Below are 27,735 nucleotides of genomic sequence, written 5' to 3'. Positions count from 1 at the left end.
AGGTAAAATAAAAATAAAAACTAGTACTTCAAAATGTTACAACCCTCTATAACCCCTGGTAAAAGGAGATAGTAAAATAAAAAAGGAAATGCAAGAAAGAAAGATGCAAGGGTAAGAGAGGGGGGAAACCCCATTAATACTGCATAATAATAGACTTACTTGCTTGGAGTTTTGTGCTATTGTTTGTATTTCGTATCAGCTGAAACGCTTTTTGAAATCCTGCCGCATGCTGGGTAGGGCTGTCAGATGACTTTATATTGCTAACGAAGGTGGACATTTTCCTTTTTGTCTCACTGGTGGCAGGAGACAGAAATGTCTTATAGCACTGATCCAAGGAACAGGTTCTCACTGTGTCTGCCACGGTTAACACAGAGATCTTAAGAGAGAGAAATACATATATTGGATTACCCTACCGTTTAGAATTCTTTATGTGCCGTATTATAGCACACCCCATGATAAGCCAACAGAAAAGTCTATGTGGGTTTAAGATTCAATTGTCTAAGAAAAGAACACTTGAGGTATAAATCTGTCAAACCTGAAAAGGGTTAGACTTGTGTGAGAGAGAGCTTTTGGCCTTTGTTTTGCGAAGGAATTATGACAGTTTCTGCTCATAGGTAAACCTTGCAGTTTCTGCCCATATGTAAACCTACTGAGTTTCTAGACTACCAGTAATGGGCATTAGGGCTACACCAGCATAGGATTTGAAGGAGAAAGGGATGTTATAGCCATGTATGAGACAACAGGAAGGGCTAGGGTCCTAACAAAATCACGTTTATGAGTCTTCTGAATAACCTGTGTGGGAACCACCACATTTGAAGTAGCCACAGAAGGAAGTTTTACTGAAGACTCATCTCTCCCCACCCCCATCCTTCCACAATATATTGCCAGCTGAGGTCCCCAAATTTGCAAACCACAGCAAACATCCATGTTCCATTGCACGGATCACTTGAGAAGCGGTGTATTATATGTACAATAGTTGCCCCATGCTCATCCTCTTCTTCTCCTGCAAAAATGCTGGGCTTCAGATGATCAGAGCACATTTGAAGCCAAGAATCACACAGAGGGGGGGGGGGGGAAAGCCTGAATTTCTTCAAAGCTAGAAAACTGGGGTGCACCAGACCAGGCTTTAGGGGCACTCTAAGCCTGCCTAAAACTATGACTGGAGGAAGTGCAGTACTGACACACTGGGCCTTGGAGGCTCCCCCCCCCCCAAACAAAAATGAATATTTAAAACCATAACATGTCACTTATCTTGCAAGAGTTAACTCACTTTATCATGTTCATCTATTGAGTTGAGAATAACTTGGGATGCATCCTTAGCAATTTGGAGTTGTGTCTCTGTAACGGAAGCCCCGTGGTCCACAATGACAACTATGTGTTTAGACTGAGGTCTAACTGTAGAGACGTAGACAGGCCTGAAATTGAAAAAGAAATCAGGAAGCTGCACAGAAACTTTGAACAAAACTGAAGGAGAATTCATTGGAAGGCATTGTAAATATTTATATATTTATTGCATTTACACCCCACCTTCCCCTTCCCCACAAGGAGCTCTCAAGGTGGTGTACATGGTTCTTCCTTTCCTCATTTAATCCGCACAACAACTCTGTGAGGTAGGTTAGGCTGAGAGGCAGTGACTGGCCAAAGGTCACCTAAGTGAACTTCATGGCCAAGTGAGGATTTGAACCTTGGTTTCCCAGGTCCTAGTCCCAACATTCTAATCACTACATCACACTGTGCAAAGAACTGCAAAAGGCACCATATTAAAGAGCTCTTAGACAATGATTGGAACATGTTTTGAGAGCTGATACAGATGATATCTTTACTTCTTTCATGTGCTTATTTTTGGTTAAGCAAATCCCAGTTTAGCGGCTGACTAGTTTGGCAGCCTTGGGCAAAATTCTCCCCAAATATTTATAAACACTGGAATAACAGTGACCTTACCTGATGAGACTTTTGAGAGGACAAAGCATGATAAAGATTTCAAGCATTAAAAGTGAATTAGCTTCCCCAGAGAGTCTGCTGTGCAACTGTGTGAATGGTACACAAACAGTGTGTGCAAGTCTAATTCTCAAATGCAACAGGAAAAATTATACTGGGTTATCTGAGTAAGCCTTAGGTATCCAATTTTAAATCCATCATTTAGTAATAGTCCAACCAATTATGATGTTTACATCATGCAGAACTTGTTTCAACAAAGAATCCCTGTTTTGCACTGAAAGCATGAGGTCTGAACCGGTTTACATCTATATCAGATGATGCAATGACTGCTAAGCAGCTGGAGAAATTATTACAGCACAGAATAGCTAGCATGTAGGGAAAAAGGCAAACTGTGTAAAATTGCATTAGTGCATTAGTCTTGGGTTTATGATCATCAGACAAAGTCTCTTGCCATGATAGTCTTTCCTATTAATGCCCTAGAATGTAATTCATTCATAAAGGTCAATAATCTGCAAGACTTTCTTATCTCTGCATACTATTAAAAGGAAGTCTTTGTCAGGTCTATTAAGGGAGCAGAGTATCTGCATGTTCAGAAGGTTTTGACTAAAACAAGGTTGTTGTTTTTTCCACTGAGGTTTGAAAATCTTGACAAAGGAATCCCGACAAAGGAAATTAAAAAGACAAAACAGGAACATACACACCCTGTTCCACCTCTCAATTTGTCAAGACCAAAGACTCTCTGGCATAAACAAAAGATCTTTGTGTCTAAATATTACTATATCAAAGACTCCCAGATAATTCTTATTACAGGAAAAAGGAATTCAGGAAAATATTCTACAAACATAAGATTATACTTGTTGGCATCATCAGCTCTTAATATTGAAACAACCTACAGCCATACACTGGTACAGTATTAACATCTAGGATCTTTAAAACACACAGTGGACATGCAAAGCTTACATGCAAAGGAAATGCTGACAAACATCCATTCAAATGAGTGGAATAAAAATGCCACAAATTCATGCCTTGTTTAATCACTGATACTTCTGAAGCAGCTCTGAAAATTACCTTTCTATTAATGGGACAAACCTATCTAAGAGGTAATTTGTATTCTCGTAGAACTACAATTCCCAGAATTCATGTGGTAAAGCAATAAAAGAGGCAAATTTTAAAACCACTGTAACGTCAAATGAAGTTTGTAACCATGGCAAGAACACTGAGCCGGAAGAAAAGTGCAGGGTCTAGACGGGCCACTTGGCTTGATCCAGCTTCATTCTTATGTTCGTATTGGTTACTTTTCTTCCCAATAAACTTCTCTTACATCCTTGCACATGGAATACAAGGAACCTGTTTCCGCACGTAGATAGCTTTTGCTGGATCAGGGCATTTGACTGCTGACAGACTTCTTAATCTAGAAATTGTCTTCAGTCCCTTCCAGCATTTGCAATTGAATACTTCCTCACTCATTCAACTTAATTGAATAATGGAACTTCACTTGCCACACCTTTCTGGTTTGGCAGCAGCCTATTACGCTTCTGCTATATAGCAATTTCAAAGCATGTGCTGTGTGTAGCAAGGAGATAACCGTCCTTTCTGGAAAGCTCTTTCAGCCTTCTTGATTTTAACACTTCTTGGAGAAAGCTCTGTTAATATTTTAGAGTGAGATTTTTATTTTTTAAGTGAAGATGTCAATGGGGAATGGTTCAAAAGACTGAACTATCATGTTGGCAATCGGGATTAAGTATACCAGTAAACTGTTTAGCTCACTGTGAAATAGCCATATGATTGTTTCACGAGCAACCAGAATGTGTCACCCTATTTGAAATCTTCAGTTCCACTGTAGAGCTGCAATCAGCTGAACATTGGCACACACTGAATGTCTGTTGAGCTAGAGTTTGAGCACCTGAGGCAGTAATCACGCTACAACTTCACCATATGCTGAAACCAACTTAAAATCCATATTTTCATCACGCCTGTTTGAGTGTATTAAAAGTTCACAGGGTATGGTCAGGTTATTATATTACCATCCTTACTGATAAAACATTCATAACTGAGGGCAGCCTACAAATTATATCAAATAAAATCACCCATGATATATTTTCTGTTCAGATTTTGTTTTTTAAAAATAAAAAAAAATCAGTAAAACCATACCTGCTGCGGTGCTCGTAATTGCCCTTACATCGAAATTTGTGAGCTGGAAACACAGTAAAAATGCCTTCTTCTGAACTAAAGTACTGCCATTTAATTCCTGGGTTGGACTTCAGATTGTCAGCAAGTACTATTTTTAAAAAAAGAGAAAGTGAATGAATGGTATTATAATCAGAAGAATGTTTTAAAATAACAGGTTAATTGATTCTTTAAAGTAACATTAATGTGACTGAAATCAAAAGAGAATGCTTTTTAACAGAGTATATAATTGTAAGAATGCTCACTATCAACACTCTACTGTATTTTCATTTTTTAACCAACATGTTTTCGGACACCTCCCCCAAAACCAGACATGTTTCACTCCTAACGCTTTAGGCAAATTTAGGCAAGGCTACATGCCACCCGCAATTCTGCAATGTGTCCACAAACCAGCAAAGTAAGCATCCCAGGCATTTTCTCAGACCTATGGTACTTGTTGAGATGAATAGCTGTGGAAGTGTTTGCAACATCTGATTTTTGTTACCTGCCAGGAAACCTTTGGGCCAAAGGGTAAAATAGGATATATATTTTTTCCTGAATGAAATAGCCTTGGTGGACTGTATACAGTAAATGTGCCTTACATTGTATATACCACTACAATAGGATTTCTACATATGGACTAACCATGAAGCTGTGCTATAGTAAAATAAGTGAAACATTAGAACTTAATAAACATTTCAAGGCAAATAGCCAAAAACAAATGTAGAAGTCAATGGTGATCCTACATAAGGAAGGAAGGGTCCCTTGGTCAGTCCCCACAAAAGCTTTCCAGAGCTGGGTGGCAGTTCGGCTTTTGAATGGGAGCCAAGCTCTGCTCCTTTCAGTGGTGGCTGCCCACCATTTTATGCTACCCAAAGTCTACTTCAGCCCCACAGAGCTATGAAATCTATAGTCCAGGTAGAACTACAGACCTATTGATTTTGAGTAATTTAAGATGGCGGGCAGTCAGCATGGCTGAAAGCAAAGCTTAACATCCATTCAAATGTCCCACTACCCATCCATCACTGAAGCTGTCTAGGAGCCCAGTGGAGTGTGGTAACTAGTGCCAAAGTCGAAGCAGCAACTGCATATTGCCCTAGTTGAGAGAAGGCCCTGTCCCCAAGGCTTGGTTCCAGCCCTGTCTTCCTGCCAGAACTCTCCGAAGGTGCTCATGACATCCTCCTTGGTCTGGCTCAGCAGACTCATTCCTGACCACTGACCATGCTGGTGATGGGAACTGGAATCTAACAATATCTTCTGGAAAGCCACAAGTTCCCCATCTCTGGTACAGAAGAAACATGGCTGACTGAAACCCTGACCAGAAGTTCTCGCCTGGTGTTTTTCGGGTGGGTGGGGGAAAGTTGTGAAGATATGCTGCAATGTTTTGTAGCAGGTCCCATTCCTTCACACTGTTTCCATGCTTCCCAGCACATGCAAGCCTCACTGTAAACTCAACTTGTTCTATTCCACTGAGTTAATTATATCATTTTAAGAGCGTGTTTACAACAATATATATTTTCACTGTATGACGCTTGTCTTCCTTTTCCTTCCTCTGCCACATTTTAATAGTTACCATGCTTGTTCTTTCCCTGAACACAAATCTTTCCCCAAAATTCACAGAACAGGACCTATGCTGCTCTTCCTTAAACCTCTTAGCTTTGCTTTTTCTGCAAAGGCGAACTTCCCTGCTCTAAGTAACTGGTTTTATTTCATGACTGTGAGCCTCAGCTTCAAACAATCCACAAATACTAAATGCTCTTTCTTTTATAGAATAAAAAAGTATTAATATTAGATAAGCCTGTGTAGTATGAAGAGAATAGTACTAATACGGTGCAGATACGAGGACTCCCCACCACGACTCCATTCAAAGCACCTTCACAAACGCACAGATGAGGCAGGATTGTTCTCATCTTACAAATATGGAGCTGTGTGCAGAGAAATGCAGTAACTTATCCAAAAGCTCAAAGTGAGTGAAGCAGCCAAGCAAGTAATATAAGCCTTGGGGAATTTGCTCCTAGCTGCAAGTTCAAGTTACTAGACTATGCTCACTTACTCTCCCAGACTGCACTTTCTTAATTATTCAAATAGACAGCTTTTCAAGTGCAGATTTTTAATTTATGGAGTGAGACTTGAAATTTTAAGGCGGTATTTAAGCTTGGAGAAGAAACAGCTGTTAGACACATTTTACCAAATAAGTCAGAACACCAGCTCTATGTCAGCTCCTTATGCTAAATTACATTTTTGGGGAATTTTTTTTAAAAAGAAAAATAGATTGGGAGGGAAACAGGAGAACTGCAGTATACCCCTGATAAGGCTGTTCCCAGCTAAACCTAAACAAACAAATCTACCAATACAAAGTTAACGCTACTGAATAGACTTTTTTTTTTAAGGGATAATGTACCAAGCGTCCTCGAATACAAATATCTCCAATGAAACTTGCAAACTCCAGGTGCCAGTTTTCAAAATGCAAATATAAAAATATAAAAACATAGGAACAATGATCTAGAGCTACACACATGCCCTGAAGGCTCTGAAAACTTTTATTATCTGTTAGGCAGTGGATGGGCATTGTTAAAGCTAATAGTAAGCAATGGACCAGTTTTTTTGGTCTGGTATCAGGCTTCCAAAGGGGAACCACAGAAGTGATCTTCACTGCTAGATGAGAACAGCAGGAGGCCAATATATAGCACCATCTCGATCATACAGTTCCAGGGCAGAAAGAAATCTGGGTAGTAGCTGCATTGTGCAGCCAATTCTGAAACTCTACATGACATCATTTGATGCTTCCTAGGCATTGTATTCAATGCAGTGCTAAGGAGGATGTTCCATGAGCTCAATGATATCTCATAGTGCTGTGGAACATTCTCCCTCTCTGCTCCCTCCTAAATTTGTTCTGGGGGTTCCCCCACCTTCCAGAGCAGATTGACTCCTATTGGCTAATATGCAACGTAAACTATTAAGCCTCATTTTTGCAAGTCAGCAGCCAGCTGAGAGCAAAACAGCTGACAGCATTGCCCTGGCACCTTACTCCCTGGACCACCACAGAGAGAGTTGCTGGCTGATCCTCTCTGCACAGCAGCTGGAAGGTATTCTGCAACTTGATGGCCCAGCTGGATCAGGGGATCTGGGCAATCAAAAGGAGCCCTGCTGGCCTTGCCCAATTGCTGACTCAGGATTTGCTCCCAACATTTAAGAAACCTGTCTGCTGGAGTAATTGCTCTGTGCTGAGCCTTGCCAGCAGATTTATCTTGCTGAAACTTTTGCACCACTCACTCACCAGCTTCCTGGCTGCCAGGCCAGCCAGGCACCAGCCCTGGTCATTAAGCGCGTAAACACAGGTTTTGCTCCCCAATACACCATAACATTTATTTACTAAGGGAGAGCACAGGGAGAAAGCTTCATTTGTGAACACTTGCCAGCTGTGAAAAGCACCTCACCTTTCAGTGAATTTTGAAGAAGTGGAAACAGGGGCGAAAATATTTTGTCCATTCAGAATGAGGGCAGGAAGCATTGCCCTCAATTGGAATTGGTTTTGTGGTAGTAACATGTAATCACATATATCATATGTGCATCATGTAATCACATATATCACATATATGTAATCACCATGATGCTACCAAGCTGATTATGTGTTCCAGTTTCTGGAATAATGTTGTATGCAAAAAGCCATGAGAAAAAACTCCTGCTGATTTGGGAAGAAATAGCAGAACAAGGGCAAACACAGCTAAGCAATCTGGGATATCAGGAGATATTTCAGGTACCAGAGGGATATTTTTTGCAGTAGAAATGCGAACATTCAATCCAGCTCTGATTATCAAAGCCAAGTAAACCTTTTGGTACATATGGGCCAGCTACATCTGCTCTGATTGACACTATCTCTACAGGGGCCTCCACAAAGGTCCTTCTCAGTTCTGCTATCTAAACACCTTCATAATTGGAGATGCCAAGAGATTGAATCAGGAACCGTACTCAATTCACTGCACTATGGAACTGCTTTAAATTAATAGACATGAAGCCAGGGTACATCTGCACAGTAGTCTCCATGCTCCCAACTTTAGGATTAAAGCACAAACATTGAAAAAAACTATGAAAATTAGGGAAGAACTGAGGCCCACATTACTATTGTCAGACACACAAACAATACTCCCAATTTGCATTTCAGCAAACAATCTGGGCAGAGAAAAGATGCAGTCATGAATAAAGTATCTTGCAGGCAAGAAAACAAATTGAAACTCTCCCCTAAGGTAAGGTTACCAGATTTTTTTCAATGAATCCGGGGACACTTTTCAACTTCAATGGATTTTGTATGGGGACTGATTTGTAAATCTGGGGACTGCCCCCGGGAAACGGGGATGTCTGTAACCTTACCCTAAGGGTCACCAGATTCACATACTGTATTGGCCCGAATATAAGCCGCACCTGAAAAATTGGAGGGGGGAAAATAAAAAAAAACACCTGAATATAAGTTGTCCTGGGTGCATACCGTAAGGTTGCGGATATAAGCTGCACTTTTCACAGTTGACATTTGTGGGGAAAGTGTGGCTTATATTCAGGTCAATATGGTACATCTCTTCTACTGCAATGAAAAGCTTGAAAAATTACAATGTATTTGTACTTGGCTAAAGCTAGTTATTATCTACAAGGCAACAACAACAACAAAAGTTTCACTTTAAGTCTGAACTTTTATTGTTTTTGCGTAGTTAGCAAAACTGACTGGGTCTGGTGCTATGATGAGCAACAATGATACTGAATTGTAATTGGGTCATACTTTCATATTGTTAGCTTTTTAGGCAGAGCTATATAGAGCTGTTAAAAAGACAATAAACACAGACTGATTTTCAAAAGGAGGCAAGCTTTGTCCAAACAACAGTGTGTGTCAATTGATGGCATGCACTATGCAATGATAAAAGACGATAAAATATTTTACAGTGGGAAGTCGTTATCACTAGCAGTAGTGAGAACACTTTTTAAATTTGCTGTTTTTATTACCTGAAATTTAACTGTACAATAAAAGAAGTTGCACTGCAAAACATTTGATCCAGATTGAGGCTTTTATCCCATCGTAATAATTTAATTATTTATATCCCACCCATCTGGCTGGTTGGGTCCCCCAACGCTTTCTTAAAGAACTTTAGATGTGCATTAAGTGACATTCCTGCCTCTCAACGCCCCATTCCTCAGGATGCCTAAAACACATAAGGCACAGTTGAGGAAACTGACATAAAGGGGGGGAGGGGAAGAGGTGAGAGAGAATCTATTTTTAGCTTCCAATAGAGGACTGCCATATTACATATATAATGTGGAAAGGGTGCTGCTTTCATTCTAGCCTAAGGCACTCAACTTTAATACTCAATATGTGACTTATTAAAGTAACTGTTACATAATGAGTAATCATGTTCCATTTTTAGTATGTTTGAAGATTAATTAGTTAATGATTCCAATATGCTTTATATCTTGCAAGTGTTATCCATAAGTGCCAAGCGTTATCATTTTGGCATTCTCTCTGAAGTTTTTTAAGGTTGTCTCCACAAGGGGCCCGTCTCCTGTTACGTGCTTCACGCCTTTAAGGTAATTTTTAATCAGGAAGAACTAATAAGGGCTTTGTGTGGGATTTTGCAACGCTGACAGCATTGCACCAAAGTCATGTATTGTCAGTATGCCTCTCTTAAATGTTCACACCCGTGCCTGTAGCTAAAATCTACTGGACACCCTGCACTTAAAGAGATGACCTCAGGATTTTGCCTTTTCACAGTGCCAAGATTCAACCCTGAATAAAGAGACGGCTACTGGGCATGTGGCAAATATTTTTACCTAACTCATGGGCAGGGGCAGGGACGGACGGACAAGGAAAGAGTTTTGTGGTGCCTAAGCTTTCACATATAAGCTTATTTTATCAAATGCACGAATGATCCTCGCTTAGCAGCTATATAAATACACATTGGTTAAAAAGGGGGGGGGGAGGGGAGAAAGATATAAACAGAGGAGCCAAAAAGTCATGAAAAGCAGGCTTGCAAATTCCAGGTGCTCCTAATCTTAGAAGTAAGGCACTTTTACTCTTCCAGAAAACCCAATTACCTCCACAAAACGTTTTTCAGGATCCCTTTTAAACAGCTCACTGCAACTCTGCAGGAAAAGCACCACAGCTCCAGAATGGCAGAATTTTACAAAAGTGATTGGTCATTCTTTCTAGGATAGGAGTTAGTAGGGGGAATGTGTTAGCAGGAATGTGCTTATTTTTTGCTAAACCAATACCTTGAGGAGATAAATGGAACAATGCATTATGGAACAATGCTACTGTGCTTTAAATAAATCTATCTGGGCACCAGAAACAAGAGAGATACCTGCTTACTTAAGTTTAAATGCTAGGATATATACAATGGATGCCATCTTAGCAAGCCTCACATAGGAACATGGCATAAAAGGAAAGCATTTTAAAGAGTAAAAGGCTTGGAATGAAGATAAAAGGAGACCCCCAAAGTACACCTCTTAAGGATTGTAGCAAGGAAGAAACTAAGAAATCTCAGCAGGGAATTCTTGCAGCTTTACTGGATGAAAAATAAAAGGATACCTGAAAGTGGGGGGGGGGGGGTTAGAAAGCTTATTTTTCCAGCTGAAGTAGTCCCTGCTTATCTCACAGAAGATTGTACACTGTGGTCATAGAAAAATAAGCATAGGGTTATGGCAAAATTGGCAGCTCTCCCTAGGGAAGGCAGAATGAACTAACAAGCTGGAGGAAAAGAACTATCAGAACTTTCTGAAGATGAAGATAAGGAAGAAAGGCTTTTGAGGCTACAGTCAACTGCAAACCTGTTTAGGTATCAGGAATAATCTGTCTATTTGGATAGAAACCACATTATTCAAGAGTTTCTACAGACCCAATCCCTTAACAAAACAGATCAATAATGATGAGTAGTTTTGTAATGTTTCGCCTTAATTTGCTGGAAGCTTTATTGTTTGTTTGTTTGTTTGTTTGTTTTTCCAGGAAGTGCAACGGATTATAGTCTAAACTCACAAAAAAGTGAGCTCCTACATGACACTCCCTGGCATATATAGGGAAGAGAATCATCAGCACCAGCATTCTTTTATAGCTATGCTGCAATTCCCTAAAGAACATTAGGGGCCTAAATTTAAAATCTGGCTGGGTGTTTTCTTTAATACCATATCTTCACTTATATGATTCCTGACTTATACTCAAAATAATAATTATTCATTGTAAATGGAAACCCACATGGCCCACAAGGGATAAATTAGACAGCCAGAAAAGGAAAAGGGAAGGGAAGGAAACCAGCCACATTTGCCTTTTATGTTTGTTAACATTCAACCACCTTTTCAGCTAAAAAGCTGTAGTGTATGTAGCATGGATGATTCCTGGGACAGCTGAAAGGCATTTCAAAAGGTACATAACCTCTCCTAGGATATCTCTTCCTGCATTCTACTATATTAAACCAACAAGAGGAGAACCAGATATAGCGGCCTATTATGGCAGTGACAGCAGCGATAGTTCTCCTTTGAGAATACACAGCCACCAACAGTGAAGAGTTGACCCGGGAAGGATCAGCTACATGGCAGTGGGTCCATGAAGAATCTCTATATCCACACAGCAGCAAATGAACTAAAGGTGAAGACAGATGTGAATTAAAATCAGAATTCATGGCAGATCTTTCCTGGCTTCTCAGTGGAATGGACAGGTGTTCATACCAGCAAGCTGAATACTTGTTCAAGCAATTGGTCATGCATCTCCCTGCACTCTGCCCTTTCTCTCACTACCATTGGTGCCACCTCCTCTACCTGGAAAAAGTTAATGAAATAAACACAAAAGAAGGCTGTGCTAGTTCCATCTCAGGCAGCCTGCTTCAGTGCACTGCTATCCCCGCCCCCGCTAGAGAAAGATGTAACAGCAGCAAGTGAGCGAGGGAAGGCCAATGGCTTGAATTAGTATTTGATATGCTGGTATCATAGAAATGTAGAGTTGGAAGAGACCCCCAAGTCATCTAATCCAAACCCCCACAAGGCCAGAAACCCCCACAAGGCCACCCACATTTTACCAGCTTCTCCACAAGAATATAATGGGGAACTTTGTCAAAAGCCTTGCTGAAATCAAGATACACTATATAAAAATACAAGTTTCACGAGTATATTCCTTCAGCTGTGAAGCCATGCCAGCATATACCATTTCACACACCAGGAAAAACTTTCTGACACTAAGAGCTGTTCTAGAGTGGAACAGACCCCCTTGGAAAGGTAGTGAAGTCTCCCTCCTTGGAGGTTTTTTAAGCAGAAGTTGGATGGCCATTTATCATGTATGATCTAGTTGAGATTCCTGCATTGCTGGATGTTGGACCAAATTGCACCTGTCATTACTCCAAGCTTTACAAAATCATCAGTTGTAGGACTGACAATGAGAGGAAATGGGTGGAGAAGAAGTAACAAGGAAAATAAAGTGTAATTGCTAACTGAAGAGTGATCCCTGCTTGTTACAATCACAGCAGCTTCTCCTGAGATGGTCCTTTTCTATTTAAAATGTAGGACAAAGTCCTCTCCAGTAAAAAAAATCACACACCTGCACCCCCTACATTACTGATATAATACAAACACACACACTCCTATGTCTGTACTTGACTGCACATCTCCTATAAACCCACACACACACCTTCGTTTTGACCTCTACAGCCCCTTAATCTGTACCTTTCATTTCGGGGGGGGGGGGCAAAGGAGTTTAAGTCAAATCAGAACCCTCCCATGCTATAAAAAAACCCCACCACATATACCGCTGGATGACAAAAGGTTTCTCCCCACCCCACCCCCTTTTCTAAACAGTAAAGCTAATTTATTTCCATTTGAAAACAATGCTAAGAAAGTAGTGTTAACCGAAGGCTCAATCTCTTGTGAAAAGTCTTGCAGTCTTAGACAGCAACCACACCTCCAGCTTTATAACGTGCCAAGCAAATGGGTCAATCCCCAGTATAGAAACCCCACAGCACATCAAAGAAACGAAGTATTTCAGGGCATCTTCATAAATCAGAGTTAATGCCAGTTTGCTGCAGAACCTCTACGTTAGATGAACTCAAAAGATCAAAGAGGCCCCTTTGTAATGTCACTATGAAGAACTGACATTACTGATGCCAGGGCAGATGGCTACACAGAAAACAAATTAAGTTTGATATAAAGTCCTATCAATTACATGGTATATTGGAATATCAACATATTCCATCAGGAAAACGTATTCCTCTCATTCAGTTCTGGAAATTAAAAACAGTGTGGCAGCATCAGATAAAACGTGGTTGCTGTGGCGCTGGATGCTGGTTTTCTGCAGCAAAAGGCAGAAGTTACATGCTCAAGTATGTATTACTTACCAGAGTTTAAGTCACGGCCAGGATTGAACGCTCGGCTATTCACAGTGGTAGACAGTCTATCGCAGCTGATTGTTCTAGACACATTAGTGTTAAAGTTTCCATCAAACCTAAAATGAATGCAATAGTAAAATTAATAAGACAAAAAAACTAGTTCTGTTGTTTAAATACGGACTCTTCCTTGAGCTTATATTAGGGGAAGAGCAGTTTACTGCAGTACATTGTACGTGGTGCTGCCTCTGAAGATGGTTCGGAAACTTCAGCAGATCAGAATTCAGTGGTCAGGTTGCTCAACAGAACAAGACAGTTTGAGCATATAACGCCAATCCTGGCCTGACTGCAAAAGCTGCCAATTAGTTTCTGGGTCCACTTCAAAGTGCTGGTTTTAACCTACAAAGCTTTAAACGGCTCAGGATCGCAATACTTCAAGGACGGTCTCCTCCATATGAATTGATGCGATCATCATCTGAGGCCCGACTTTGTGTGCCTCTTCTATGAGAAGTCCAAAGGGTGGCAACATGAGAATGGGCCTTTTCTATGGTGAGTCTCCCCTTGTGGAATGCTCTCCCCAAGAGAGGTTTACCTTTCACCTTTATTACATATCTTTTGGCAGGGGTGAAACTAGGCTTTATTTCACCTGGGGCCAAAGACCCAGTTTGGCATCCTCCATGTGCATTTGCGCGCACACACGGACACACACACACACACACACAGACACACACACACACACAGACGCATGTGGACACACACACACAATCTGGAAGCTGCAACAGCACCCCTCTGGAGGCTTCACCCAGGGCAAAATACCTAGCTAGCCAAGTTCACCCAAGACAAAAAAAACCTGGTAGCTATGGCACTGCTGTAGGCCTGTTAGCAACTTTGCACAGCCTTGATCAGGGGTAGGCAACCTAAGGCCCACGGCCCACAAGCAGCCCACAGAGGTTGTTTAACCAGCTCACGAGCCGCCCCCGAACCAAGCCGCCTGCTCAGCGAGTCCCTGTGCACTGCGCTAAACCGGCGCAATGTGGTGCGGGGACTCACTTCCGCTGTGCCGGTAATCGCGTCTGCGCATGCGCCGACGCCAGAAATTGTAGGCACGCGCAAGCAATCCGGCCCACGGAGGGATCTCCTCTGGAGTGAACCGGCCCAGGCGAGGAAAACCTTGCCCACCCCTGGCCTTGATGCTAATCCTTCTGTAAATTTTACACAGTACCTAAGTTAGCAGAAACCATCCAAACTAACTCATTTCTGCTCAAGTCTAAACATATCCAGGTCTGTTCCCAACATCTTGCATTACATTCTGCCTTCCAAATAAAAAAATCAGAAGGGATATGAATTACAGGAAAGGAAAATTTAAGGAAATTAGTATCATTTCATACAACCTTGTTAACTTTGTTTACTCAGATGTAAGTCCCACTGAGGTGCCCCCACTATAACTTAAGAATGAAAATGCACCAGATGAATACAGGGATTTTCCCCCCCATTGTGCATACCTTCCGCATAAAAGAAAATGGAGGATGTACTCATTGAAAGTTGCTGCATGGTGTCCATGGCTTACAACACCTCCATTAAAATCTAAAAGCAACTAATGTTATTAATGGTACTAATAATTGTTTCAGGCAATTTGGCAATTTCATGATTTTATTTTTCACCATCCTTAAAATGTATACAATAACAGCACTTAAACGTAAAACCTGACATGTTCCTAATGATTAAGATACTAATCACAAAAAATGTAAGATGAACTCTTGATCTCCAGACAAATAAAATATATAGGCACTCTAAATAGGGACTGGGGAGTTGTTTAACTAGTCCCTCCATCTTTTTCAAGCAAAAGAATGTAGATTAACTAATAAAAACTCTAGAAAAAAATGTATCTGTAACAAATCCCCAAACAATCCAGGGGTGGGGTGGGGGGGGGGTTTGGTGGAAAATAGTTTCTGCAATTAAAAATGATCAAAATGTGCTCTTAACTTCAGCTGCAAGAAAAAGTATCATTCATTCCCACTACCCAACCCTCTTCTTTCCCCCTTTCTTTTTCTATACTATATGAAAACCCTTCCTTCTGGATTCACTTTAATGAACAACTGATCGAAACTGCATCCAGAGGGAGAAAACAGAACTGTGACTCCCACTTTGATCTCTTCCCCATGGAGAAATTCGCTCCCTGCCTAGCTTGCAAGATGTTCATTTGATTGACGTTTGCTCTGATGTGCAAACTGCTTTGAACTTCAGACATTTAATTCCCATCAGGCAGCAGTCATTTTTATTCTCCTTCAACAGGATTTACAAGCAGAAGATCAGCAAATGTAGAAGATAAAATAAATTTGCAGAAGCTTTGAATCTTACATCAAAACAGTGTTCACGTAAGCTCCAATTGGATTGCATTCAGCCTCTATTCACAAAGTAAATCAACTTCTTCTATGCAGTTTCAGTTTTAGAAAATAGGGGGTGAAGAAAGAGAATGTGTATATAAAAATGACACTCATCTGTTGTTGTAACAAGACCTGTCCTTTTTTCCATTCTTTGTTTAAATTTCTATAAAGGTGTTTTCCCTGGGGTAAATGCAGCTACATTACAAACTAATTCAAAATTAACAATTTTATTTAAAATGCTAAAACTAGCTGTTGTTTTTTAACAGCAAGGCATATTCTTGTGATTAATATTTTATCTGCATATTTCAGTACAGTACTGAAATATTAAACATGGCTTTTATTTTAAAATAGTTATAATGAACTAATAATGGAGCTCTAATCCTGAAAGCACTTAAGCATGCACCTGTTTTTAAGGAATGCAAACACAGTAAACCATTATCCATTTGACTAACCTGGAGACTTTCCAATATGTCTGGATGAAACAAATGTTGTTTATCTGGTGTTATATTAACATGAATGGTGCTAAGTATAATCTCAAAGGCTTCTTAAATGCTTATTTATTTTTTAATAGTGAGAATAACTAGGAACTCAGGACAGAATTTTATGATAATGGGGAGGGGTTCTATTTTATTCTCTCAGCACTTAATTATACTAGAATTTAACTCACTGCAGCGATTTGTGACGGAAATAATAGTTTTGTCATTGTATGCCCTGATAATACTTGTGTTAGAAGGATTCTTTGTAGCCTATCCCATACTTGGATTCCTACAAATCAAATACTAATTTCCAATGAGTGCTTAAGAAATCTGTTTGTATAATACACATACTCCAAAACTGTAAGACTCAGTCCTTCCAAATCTCTACAGCCATCTTTGCACACTGTTGAAATTCCATTAAGCTGAGTCCAAATCCAGTTTAGTATTCTTGAAAATACAACTCCACCAGCAACTTGAAAGATCAGAATGGGAATCTCCTTATCTCACAACTTAACAGCCCATGAGAGGGCATGTAAACAGAAGAAAAGGCTGTGATAAAGCTGAACTGCAATAGCAAATATTTAAGCAGCTATTTTAAAAAGGTGAGCCAGACCACTTCTGAAGCAATTATCGCATTCATGAAGTAAATGATCTTCAAAAATAGATCTGTTGGTTTACCCATGTAAATATTACACTCATGAATCTAAGGTAGACTTGTCAAGTAATATGTTACAGTGATAAGAATTTCTCTCAGTGTACTGAGATAAAGAAAATGTCCTTTAATGATTTCTTTTAAAAAACAAAAACCCAGCATAATCAATTAAGGCACAAAGAACAAAAACTGAGTCAAATAATGTTGAGTTTAGTCAACATGATAAATCATGGTTCACCATGATGGAAGAAGCCTGTGCAAATCTTGGGTTTATGTGTTTCCGCCTCTCTCCAGTTTGCTTCTGGTTTAGATTACTTGCAATTTAGCCTTCTGTTCAACCCCTAAATGATGGTTAACCTTAACTATGGTTTATTGAAATAACTCAGCTTCATAACCCTTGGTTTGAAGTTGACTGATTTCAGACAAACCAGTTAACATTAACTATAGATTGCTGGGCTCCTGGACTCTGGCTGTACTCAGCTTCAGGCTAGAATAATAAAACCTGACTAAAGCAGCCCTCTATAAGTACCGTATTTTTCGCTCTATACGATACACCAGACCATGACGCACCTAGTTTTTGGAGGAGGAAAACAAGGAAAAAAATATTATGAATCTTAGAAACCAGAACAACAAGAGGGATCGCTGAGCAGCGAAAGCAGCGATCCCTCTTGCTGTTCTAGTTTCAGGGATAGCTGCGCAGCCTGCATTCGCTCCATAAGACGCACACACATTTCCCCTTACTTTTTAGGAGAGAAAAAGTGAGTCTTATAGAGCAAAAAATACGGTATCTCTGCCTACTTTGCCATTGTCCATGCCTGTGTCACATCCTCTCTTTAACGCAACTTTCCTTCCAGCTGGAAATCATTCTAGTCCAGTTACTAAGTGCAGGAGGGAGGAGAGGAGAGAATGCTAGAGTATTCCCCACAGGCCACTGGTTGGCCACTATATGCTGGACTAAATGAGCCACTGGCTGGATCTAGCAGGCTCTTCTTATGTCCTTATGGTTCCACAATGGAACCTTAACTCTGTTAAGTCTTCCACTGCTCTTTGTGATTTTGTGAAGAAGTGCTGGAGCTGCTCATCCAGTGGTATGTGAAAGAAAGGGCTGCAGTGTGTGTGGTTAAGGCTAACAGCTTCTTCTTCACACCTTTGTTGATTTGGAACGCATGGCTTGTGCCCACAGTATTTGTGAGCTGCCCACTCACAACTTAACTATATTCAGTGATCAATGCACAGCCCCTTTCAATGCTTCCAGTGTACTCTGTATGGAAACACCCAAATAGTAACTCCTGTAAGGAACAGCCCCCTGCTATTTCTGGCCTGGCTCAAAATAGGCTGGGCAAAGTGAGGTTGGTATGGGCAGAGAATGCGCTCAGAACTGCACTACATAATTAATTCTTCTAAAAATTAAAAGCCACACACAGCTAATGTACTTATCACTAAATCTGTAACTGTATTCCAACAAATGCCTTATCAGTGTAATTCAGGAAGTCCTGAGCTATTAAACAGAAGTATGCTTTTATAAGACCATATAAAAGCCATCTGTTTTTAGTAAACCTGCTTCCCACTGCCCGGTATTCACTGGGACTCTCAATAATTATTTGCAAGACACAATTGCAGCAAAGGTCACTATTTCCATAGCCAACTCTCTTTAGTAAAGGTAGAGAATAAATATAAAGATCATTTTATGTGCATTATATAACAGAAGTGATCCTGTTTCATATACTGTAATGCATTTTTATTATCTGTTTAGAGTCTTTTATGTCTGTTAATTAATATTGATCAGCCAACCAAAGCACTTTACATACAGTCCAAAAATGTGCAGCCTTTTCAACTTTCAGGCCAGCGATATTTTTTAAAAGCAGCATTAATCATGTTTTCCAAACAAGTCTTTCATATTTATAAATCAATTTTGAAATCTGACACATTAACCAATTTTCCTTCTGTAATGCCTTATTACAGCAAACTTTTTCTGTTTCTAACAGCACACTAGCAAAATTCAATAGCACCAAGTTCCCAAACCAAAGCACTAGGCTGAAACTTTCATGTAGTGGCTAAAAGCTGACCTGATAATGCAAGTACATCGTTCAACAGGTACCATTTAAACTGGACCACAAACAAAAAATCAGGGCAAATTCAAGGCCAAAGTCTTAGAGCCTCCTTCTCTATATCCTCTTTGCATGCTTCTGCCTGGGTAGAATTATGTCCATGAACACTGATAATGCTTATTGCTTTCACAGATGGAGGACAGAGAAGCACATGTGTCTATAGAAACACGCCTACTGTGTGAAGGTAACAGTCCACCCACTTTTTGCTTCTACCTCTGCACAACACTGGAAGGCTGTGAAGAAAGGATTGCAGTCCATGGAGTGAAAAGGTTTCACTGATACTGCCTTCACGGAACAACCTGATGCCCATAATTCCCATGGGATCAGTGTTCAACTTGAAACCATTTCAGACCGTCTGCTCCACCAAGCCTCTCTCACATGGGCCCTGCCCCAAGACCAGGTCAAGATGTCCCCAGACGAATGGGCTTACCCCAATTAATAAGGCAACTCTCAGTTGGGATCCTTTTGAATACTTACTCCATCATAGACGGCGGAATGGTGCAGCAGTCTTGAATTGCAGTCAGAGGCGATGTCAGATGAGCAGTGTATGAAGCTTCCACCACATGCTTGTTCCGATTTACCACATCCAAGTACCGGTTAAATTTTTCCCGGATCTTTTTTGCAAGCTAAACAATTTAAAGAAAATAAATAAATCAGTCAATCAAAGTTGCTTTTGGGTGAGCATATATTCTGGATACTTGTTATGAAATGCCCAAAAGAAAAGCCTAAAAGAAAGCAACATACCCAAGATCCCACCCACAATATTTACCATGAAGAAATGCTTCTTTATTTTGCTATTATGAACAGCTAGTGTTAATATGAACAGTTTAAAGACAAATGGTCAAAATTATGAAAAAGATGAAATAATCTGGGACGACACATATTGGGGGGGGGGGCGCGGCGGGAATATTCAGAGTTGTGCTAACGATATTACTCCATTAACACAAACATTTCTGCTTCCCTGATGGAAGGAGCCTCATCTCCTCCGCTCTCCCATTGTCCTGGGGGTTCTCCTCACACTCCAGAGCATGAATAGGCAAACTCGGCCCTCCAGATGTTTTGGGACTACAATTCCCATCACCCCTGACCACTGGTCCTGTTAGCTAGGGATCATAGGAATTGTCGGCCAAAAACATCTGGAGGGCCGAGTTTGCCTATGCCTGCTCCAGAGTGAATATGGTGGAAACACAGGAGGGAGAGAAGGAGGGAAGCTCCCCTGTGCTACCAAGAGTTATTGTGTTGGCTTCTGCTAAAGGAACCCAATCTGCTACAGAGCATTTAATATACATTTTTTTTGCACTGCATTGAGTTTTCATTTCTGAGGGGGCACCTGCACATTTTTCAATTCAGCTTTAACTCTAAAACCAGATCAAACTAATCAAAATCGAACATCCCAATACTGATATCAAAGGAACTAAACTTCCAATTAATACATATACAACTGGTTAACTGATTTTGGCCAATGTAGTACATGAGGGTGGCAGGGCTCTCATCTGACCTCCAACACCATATATGTGCCAGAACAAAGCAGTAGTTAAGCTACCCTATTGTATTCTAGTAGCATTGTAAATTTAGGCTGCTAAGATATCCTTTTGTCATGGTGGTAATAAAACTGAATTTTTCCACAAGCATGTTTACGGAGTCCCAAAAATGCACTCACCCACAATGAAAAAACTGATCTAGGAGACCTATATGTTATGGTCACTTGAAGGATGCATGATAGAGATTTGCTGAAAACCTACACATAATTCTAGTGCCATATTAACTGGGATGAAACGGTTTAGAAGTATAATAAGAGTTACATTCTAGGGGTCCCCAAACCAGATGTGTGTATAAATGTTCTCAATATGTCTTTACTATACATATTGAAAACCCATATGTAAATGTAGTTTTGCAATACACTGAATACAATTCTATTATCATGCTTGACACTCAGCTTATGCTCCAGGTAGTGTTTTTCTCGGCAATCAGTGCTATGAACCAGAGCACTATTCCCCTATGCTAATTTGCAGTAAGGGGACACATAGAGTAGCATCATCTGCATAAGTGGAATAGCTGCTGTTGTGCCAAAACGGAAACAGTAGCTCTTTACCCCTAAAACAGGATGTGCCTCTTCTTTAACTGGCTTCCTTTTACACATCCTGTTTTACATGGAGCCACATCTGTAAGCAACCTGTTAAAAAAAGGAATCAGAAACAGAAATCCCAAGATATTGTGTGTGCGTGGTTGTGTGTGTGTGTATAATTATATATCTATATTTGTGTATACATGTGTATGTGAGAGAGAGCATATTTCAAGTTTTCTTCATAATTCTTTCAAGAAGCTACCTCCAGCTTGCAGGCTAAATCAAGAAAGAGAATAATCTTTTAACAATTTGCAGCTCACAGCAAAATGTTCAATATCATATTTTAATGCATTCTTGCCTTCGGAGGCAGATAAAGTTCTTAAATTAGTAATGTCTAACTGGCTGCCTTTCAACACCCTCAATCACCCCTTACTTACACACACCATATTCCACCTAAAGGAACAACCTGAAAACACAACTCAATTTGTGTATGGATTCCTGAAATACATAATTGGCCTGTTCATTAGTCTCCGAGACTGACAAATGTCCTTCCTAACTATTAATAACAGGTCATTTCATCATGATTTACTTCCTTACATGAATAATGAGGCCTACACTGATAAGAGAAGTGACTTTGCCTCAATTGTTTTCATCAAATACCACAGCTCAATTACAGGTCTCCAAGGAACATAGTTTTTAACAGAATGTTGTTCAAATGAAATGACTTGTAGAATTATACCTAACTGGCATTGTAGAATGATTTATTACTAACACACCAGAGGACTGCTAATAGTCCCAACTAAGCTATGAGTCTAACACCATTAAATTGGTCTCAATTGTCAGTGAGGAGGTAATGCTAAGGAGGTTTCTCTGTTTCCCCCTCCACAAACCAATTGCTTTTGGGTGAGTTTTTCCCCTTTACACTATGAAATATAAAGTATTCCATCCTCCACATTTTATTGGAAAATACCGAAGCTGCAGAATCAGTTTTTCTCAGTAGGAAAATTGTCATATATATTAGTAGATCTGGCTGATAGCACCAACTTGGCATACATGCCAGATAAATCCATTAGCCCTCCTGACAATACAAATCATGCGGCCTTTATTAGAATAAACCAAACAATAAACTTAATAGCCCACCGCAACACATTACTCTAGTTTATATGATTCAAGCAGAAGATACAGCATATGACAGGTGCAACACTGCATTCAGAGCGCTGAACTCATTGTGTACCCCTTAAAATGGGCACGAGGGATTAGCAGAGGGGTGGCCATCTTTTGATATCGCCTAACAAAAAAAAGTGCTTTCCCATTCCTACTCTCTCCTCTATTCTTCCCCTTCCCCTTCCTGCTCCCAAAATATTAAGTCATGGCACATTCCTGCCAAGATGGCTGCTATCCCTTGCACTAACAATGGGATCTGGGAGCCAGAGTTTGGTTACTAAGCATACATGGATAACACCTGTTTGCATATTTATACCCATGTGTAAAAAGCACATCAAATGCTGCTGGTCCTATTGACAATATTTCTTCATAACATCAGTGAATCTCTCCATTTCCTCAGAGACAGCTTACTCATTTGCATATACCCCTTGAGCTTTAAAAGCTCCTTTTAATGCTAAACTCTCTCTGATGTTCTCTCCTCCACCCCACTCCTTGCCTCCTCACTGGTTGAGAATTAAAAAACGCTTCAGAGCATGCTTTATTGATGCCAGCTGTAAAATTTGTATGCTATAAAACTGTATTCAAAACATGCATAAATTAAGCCAACACTTATATAATGACACTTGATGTAGCAGGAGTTAAAACTGCATGATTCCAATAATAATAATAATAATAATAATAATAATAATAATAATAATAATAATAATAATTCATTTGTTAATTTAAAACAGCAGACTTTGGAGAGCTGCAAAGAATTTAGCACAACAAGAGACAAACATACCCTTCCAATCTATAGTCCTGGTTTGACATTCACAAAACTCTAATGAACATATCCTCTATTGTCACCCATAGCCTCCTAAGTGGCTTGATACTGCTAGCCATTGTCCTGTATAATTCAAACTAGGGAGTTTGCTACAATCACAGAAATTTTATTATATCCTCTCCAGAAACTATTTTGTATGTTCCATTGCCAAGCTGTATCTGATATCATCTCTTAACTCATAGTTGGATTTAGGAAGCAGCCTCATCCCCTATCTGATGACAGGTTGAATTACAAACAGGAGATCTATGGGAATGCCTGCTATCTATCAGCTGTTTCTTTCCATATGATACAATGCTAACACCTTCCTTAGAGCTACAGTTAAGCCTGCACTGGTGGCTTGTTTATACAACAGTGACACTTCCTGACCCTTCTCACAAGCAGACTTATACAAGTTGCTGCATGTAAAATTACTAAGAGCTACTTCTGAAATATGTATCAAAGAGGTTGCCCCTCTCAGTTATCTCTCCCTGCATATCCTAGCAAATCTTCAGCAAACAGATGAACTTGTGTATGTTGGGTTTTTTTAATGGGGCTGCACATTTAGCAACGTCCTACAGAAGAACTTTGCACCAAAGAGACACTATTTCCTCTGCAGCTTAAACCAAACGAAGGCCATCTGAAACTACAGGCAATGACCGATTTATATGTGTTCAACTGATGTGCTACCCTGCACTCATGCATCGTTGTGACCCAGAAGTGGAAGTGGAAGGAGCAACGCTGAGTCTCTTTATGCAGTTCCCTGCCGTGCCGCCATCTTGAATCATTGTTGCTGTTGTTTTTGTTCTATATAATTACATGTGAAGTCACTATTCTCTTGTATGCTTTAAGATAGTAGCTTTGATTCCCTTTTAATAGTAATTAATTAGAATGTCTCTTTTTAATGTGCCAATAATGTGCCTTCTTTTCCTGAACTATCTTGGTTTCTTTAACTATCCTTTGTTGACTTTTTTGTAGTTGAAAGGAAGTTCTTGCCTTCCACAAATCCTTGCTCAAAGGCGGGGGACATGCTACTAGTCCATATGGAACAGCAGAAATAAGTTTTGGGTTGAAAGTCACCTGTCAAGTAGCAAGACCAATGCCAGCTAACTCCCAATAGTGGATAATGTGTAAAGGGCAGCAGGCTGACCTAGATCCTAGATTGGCTTAAGAATCTTTAAACAGTCACCCCGGAAGTGATTAAAGTGATCAGCACATAGATGACACTCAAAGCTGTGGGTAAAGAGAGACTAGAAGACAACCAAGGCGAAAACCTCAAGGAACCTCAATAGATTTGGGGAAAGAAGATATAATGGAGATACGGAAAAGGTGATTGTCAGGATAAATTCCGGAGCAACAGTGAGAGATTCTTTGAGGAGCAATTCTTAGAGGAAGCAAGAGGAAGACAATGTTCATGCCACCGAGAGGAGTATTTACTCCAACAGTGGAAGTGAAAGGGAGCAGCTGGGGACAGAAGACAACTCTATGTCAGGGTCCACCGAGCAGCAGGAATGCAAGTTGTAAAAAGTTCAGATCCCCAAAGGTCAGGAGTGAGAAAGCCATTAGTGTAATGGGGCTAGAAGCAAGCAGCGCAATCTCTAGGACAAGTAAAAAATAAAAGAAAAAGCGAAGTTCCAGAGGCAACAGCTTATGAGCCAAATGTTAGAAGAAAGCAGCGCATCTTGAGGAAAGTAAACAGTCGCATTCCACAGGCAGAGTGTGGGATAAGTGTGGTGAGCAGGGCCTTTTTGCTGCGAGATGCTACACAGATTGAAAAACTGTCTCCAGAACTGAAGATTTATAGGACAAGGTGGAGCTGCATCTCCCTGAGTGTCCTAACCAGAGGCTTGTAATGTTGTCGATGCTCCACATTTGGATAGCACAATTCAGACTGTCATTCCTTCAGGAGACATGCTGCCTTGGTGGTACAAAAGGCAAAGTATTAGAGCCTAGGGTTCCATTTTTAAGACCCCTTACATTGTTTCAGAGAGTTTATCAACATGAATGTTGAAATCACCAGAAGCCAAGTGGGAATACTGTCAGAGAAGAAAACATCCCTAGCATATCAAGGTCTGATGCAGAAGCAGAGAGGAACTGGAAATACGGTAATATGAAAAGAGTCTTAGCTGGAGTAGAATAAATCAAGGTTATTTTCATGAAGGCTGTCAGAGAGTGGATATTAATTACATAGTTCTGCTGCTGCTGTATATTTTGAAAAGCAGAATTAACTTTCCTGACTTCAAGTCCTTCGCACCTCATCATATCATATATCATAACAAAATGTTTCATAATTACTTATTTTATATATGTTGCCAATAATACTCTTTTCCCCATCTCTCAAGCTTTGTATTATATTCTCTAGGCAGCAGAAACATGATTTCTCAGAGAATCTTTCTATTACTGGGTAAGCCCATCATTATTCCTTAAATCTCTCCCACAATACTGACTTTGCTCCCTACTATTAAAGAGGGGGAAGGACTTCGATGGAAATACCCTTCCAAATGACAGACAACTCTGAATTTTAAAGAATAAAGTCTAAGGTTTTAGTAAACAGTATTAAAATTTAACATAGTAATCATTTTTTTTAACTTTAAGCCACAGTTGTATTTTTTCACTTGTTTGGGTTGCAGAAAATTGGTACGTTTTCTACATTATAAAAACATGATTATGAAATCAGTAACCTACCAGAAACAATCTCTCGGCTGACAAACTGGCAATAAATGCTTTTAGAGTGTCAGTTAAGAAGTTAATGAACAATAAGAGGAATGGCTGATGGAGGATTAGGTTTGCTTACAATTTGTCTGCATTTGTTTTAATACGATCCATTTGTATATATTACCCTACACATAAACCTCCAGTACTCATGATTCATTAGCACTAAAGAGCCAAGTTATTATTAAAACAGAAGTGCTCACTTACTCTCTTGCTCTTTTCAATCCTGAGCTTTTATCCATGGTAGTTATACTCTATAGGGGCCTCATCTATCTTCTCTGACAGCTAAGTATTCATCACAATACTTAGAATGTTTAGACATTTATTTATATATTGTTAAGAGTTAATGTATGCATCTAGGGCCGTGGTGTAAGCAATATATATTGGAGGCTTTACCAGAAACCTTACCACCACCACCCCCTTCTTCTAAAACCCATTGTATAATTTAACCCATATGATTTTAAGTGGTGTGCAGACCACCCAGAAAATGGCAGTGAAAGGCATTATCCTTCAAATAAAGCCGATGAGACTGTCTCTGAAAGAATCAAGATGGTTTCAAAAGGCCTAGATTTTACAGTTACTTTGACAATAATCCTTTTAGCTCTCAAATTCACACAAAGTTTTCAACACGAAGGTTGTCTTGGCTACATTATGTGATCTGGGATGTACAGTGGTAAAAGTATCTCAGGATATTTAAATGTTTATTTTCATGCACATAGCATATTTTACCGTATTTATTATAGGTCTTTTTTAAAATGTCCTTCAATTAAATATTAAATTCCTAGAATGTATATTCTGTGACATTTTGTCACTGTACCAAAATCGGCAGCAATCCTGGGGCCATTCTTTATGGCAATAGAATTTTGTCTCCATAGGACGTACATTCAAATACAGAGTTTGTTTTGTTTTTGAAACATCACCTGGCTCCAGGAGGACTACTGACTTTACCATAAATTATAACTACTAGTAATAACCTTGACTTGTACAGTCCTAGTGTCAGAAATCAGATGTGAAGAAGCAAATTTGCAGTCTGGGAGTGCTCTTGAAACCAACTTTGTCACTGAAGACCCAGGTGGCCTTGGGGATTGGACAGCCTTTTACCAGCTTAGGCTAGTACATCAACTGTGACTGCTTCTGGGATAGCTTGATCACAGTCGTCCAGGCATTGGTAACTTCAAAGTTAGATTACTCAACACACTCTATGTGAACTTCCACTGTGGTTGGTCCAGAAACTGAATTACACAATGATGCTGCACCATTCTGCATGGGTAGGAGTGAGATCCTATCACATATTGCATCTCTGGTCAAAGTTCTGCATTGGCAGCCATTTTGCTACTTGGCCGAGTTCAAAGTTTTACTATTAACGTGTAAAGCCCTAAACGACTTGGAAGAGTTTATTTGAAGGGTCACCTTGTCTAATACATGCCTGCTTGACCACTTTGATCTGTGGAATATGCACTTCTACAAGTGTCATATACTGTTCATTCACATACTTGAGGAGCCACCTATGCTTTAGAACTGTCTGCCTATTGTCTGCCTTATAAGATATGGCAGAAACTCTGCTATACTAGCAGAACCAAATAAAACTGGTAGAAACTAAGTCACATCAGCACTACTGTGGTATGTGAGCAGTATGCCAGTATATCTGCTTCACCAGTGCCATTCTGCGGGCATAAAGCTACAGACTGGAGGAGTGGACAGGTTGGAGGAGGACTGAATCCTATACCCTTCAAACCTCCTTCTCACCTGCAACCACAGCTAAATGTTGTGCCATTCAGAGCCAGGGTAAAGAAAATGATCTCTCATAAGAATCAATGGAGCATCCTATGATGTATTTCCACAGTCAGATTCTGGCTACTAGTTATGTGGAATGTTACAATTCAATCTGAAATAACACACACTGGATACCGCTTTTAAGTAACAGAATAGA

At 40.0% G+C, this 27,735-nt stretch overlaps 1 protein-coding gene across 1 annotated transcript in view; it reads right to left on the bottom strand.

Moving 5' to 3' along the window:
- CACHD1 (cache domain containing 1) overlaps positions 1-27,735 on the bottom strand; it is a 122,750-nt gene that overhangs the window by 44,143 nt on the left and 50,872 nt on the right. Inside the window, exons 3-7 of the mRNA XM_083742844.1 lie at positions 19,543-19,691; positions 13,458-13,564; positions 4,090-4,216; positions 1,271-1,415; positions 160-376 (exon numbers count right to left, since the gene is read on the bottom strand). Of these exons, the coding sequence (XP_083598970.1) occupies positions 160-376; positions 1,271-1,415; positions 4,090-4,216; positions 13,458-13,564; positions 19,543-19,691 (745 nt within the window). The remainder of the gene's footprint in view (positions 1-159; positions 377-1,270; positions 1,416-4,089; positions 4,217-13,457; positions 13,565-19,542; positions 19,692-27,735) is intronic.

This window comes from Podarcis gaigeae (assembly GCF_964106915.1).
Source record: "Podarcis gaigeae genome assembly, chromosome: 6".
In the NCBI taxonomy this organism is placed as follows: domain Eukaryota; kingdom Metazoa; phylum Chordata; class Lepidosauria; order Squamata; family Lacertidae; genus Podarcis; species Podarcis gaigeae.
Note: the sequence above shows the minus strand (reverse complement) of the source record. Positions and strands in the feature narration are given on the sequence as shown.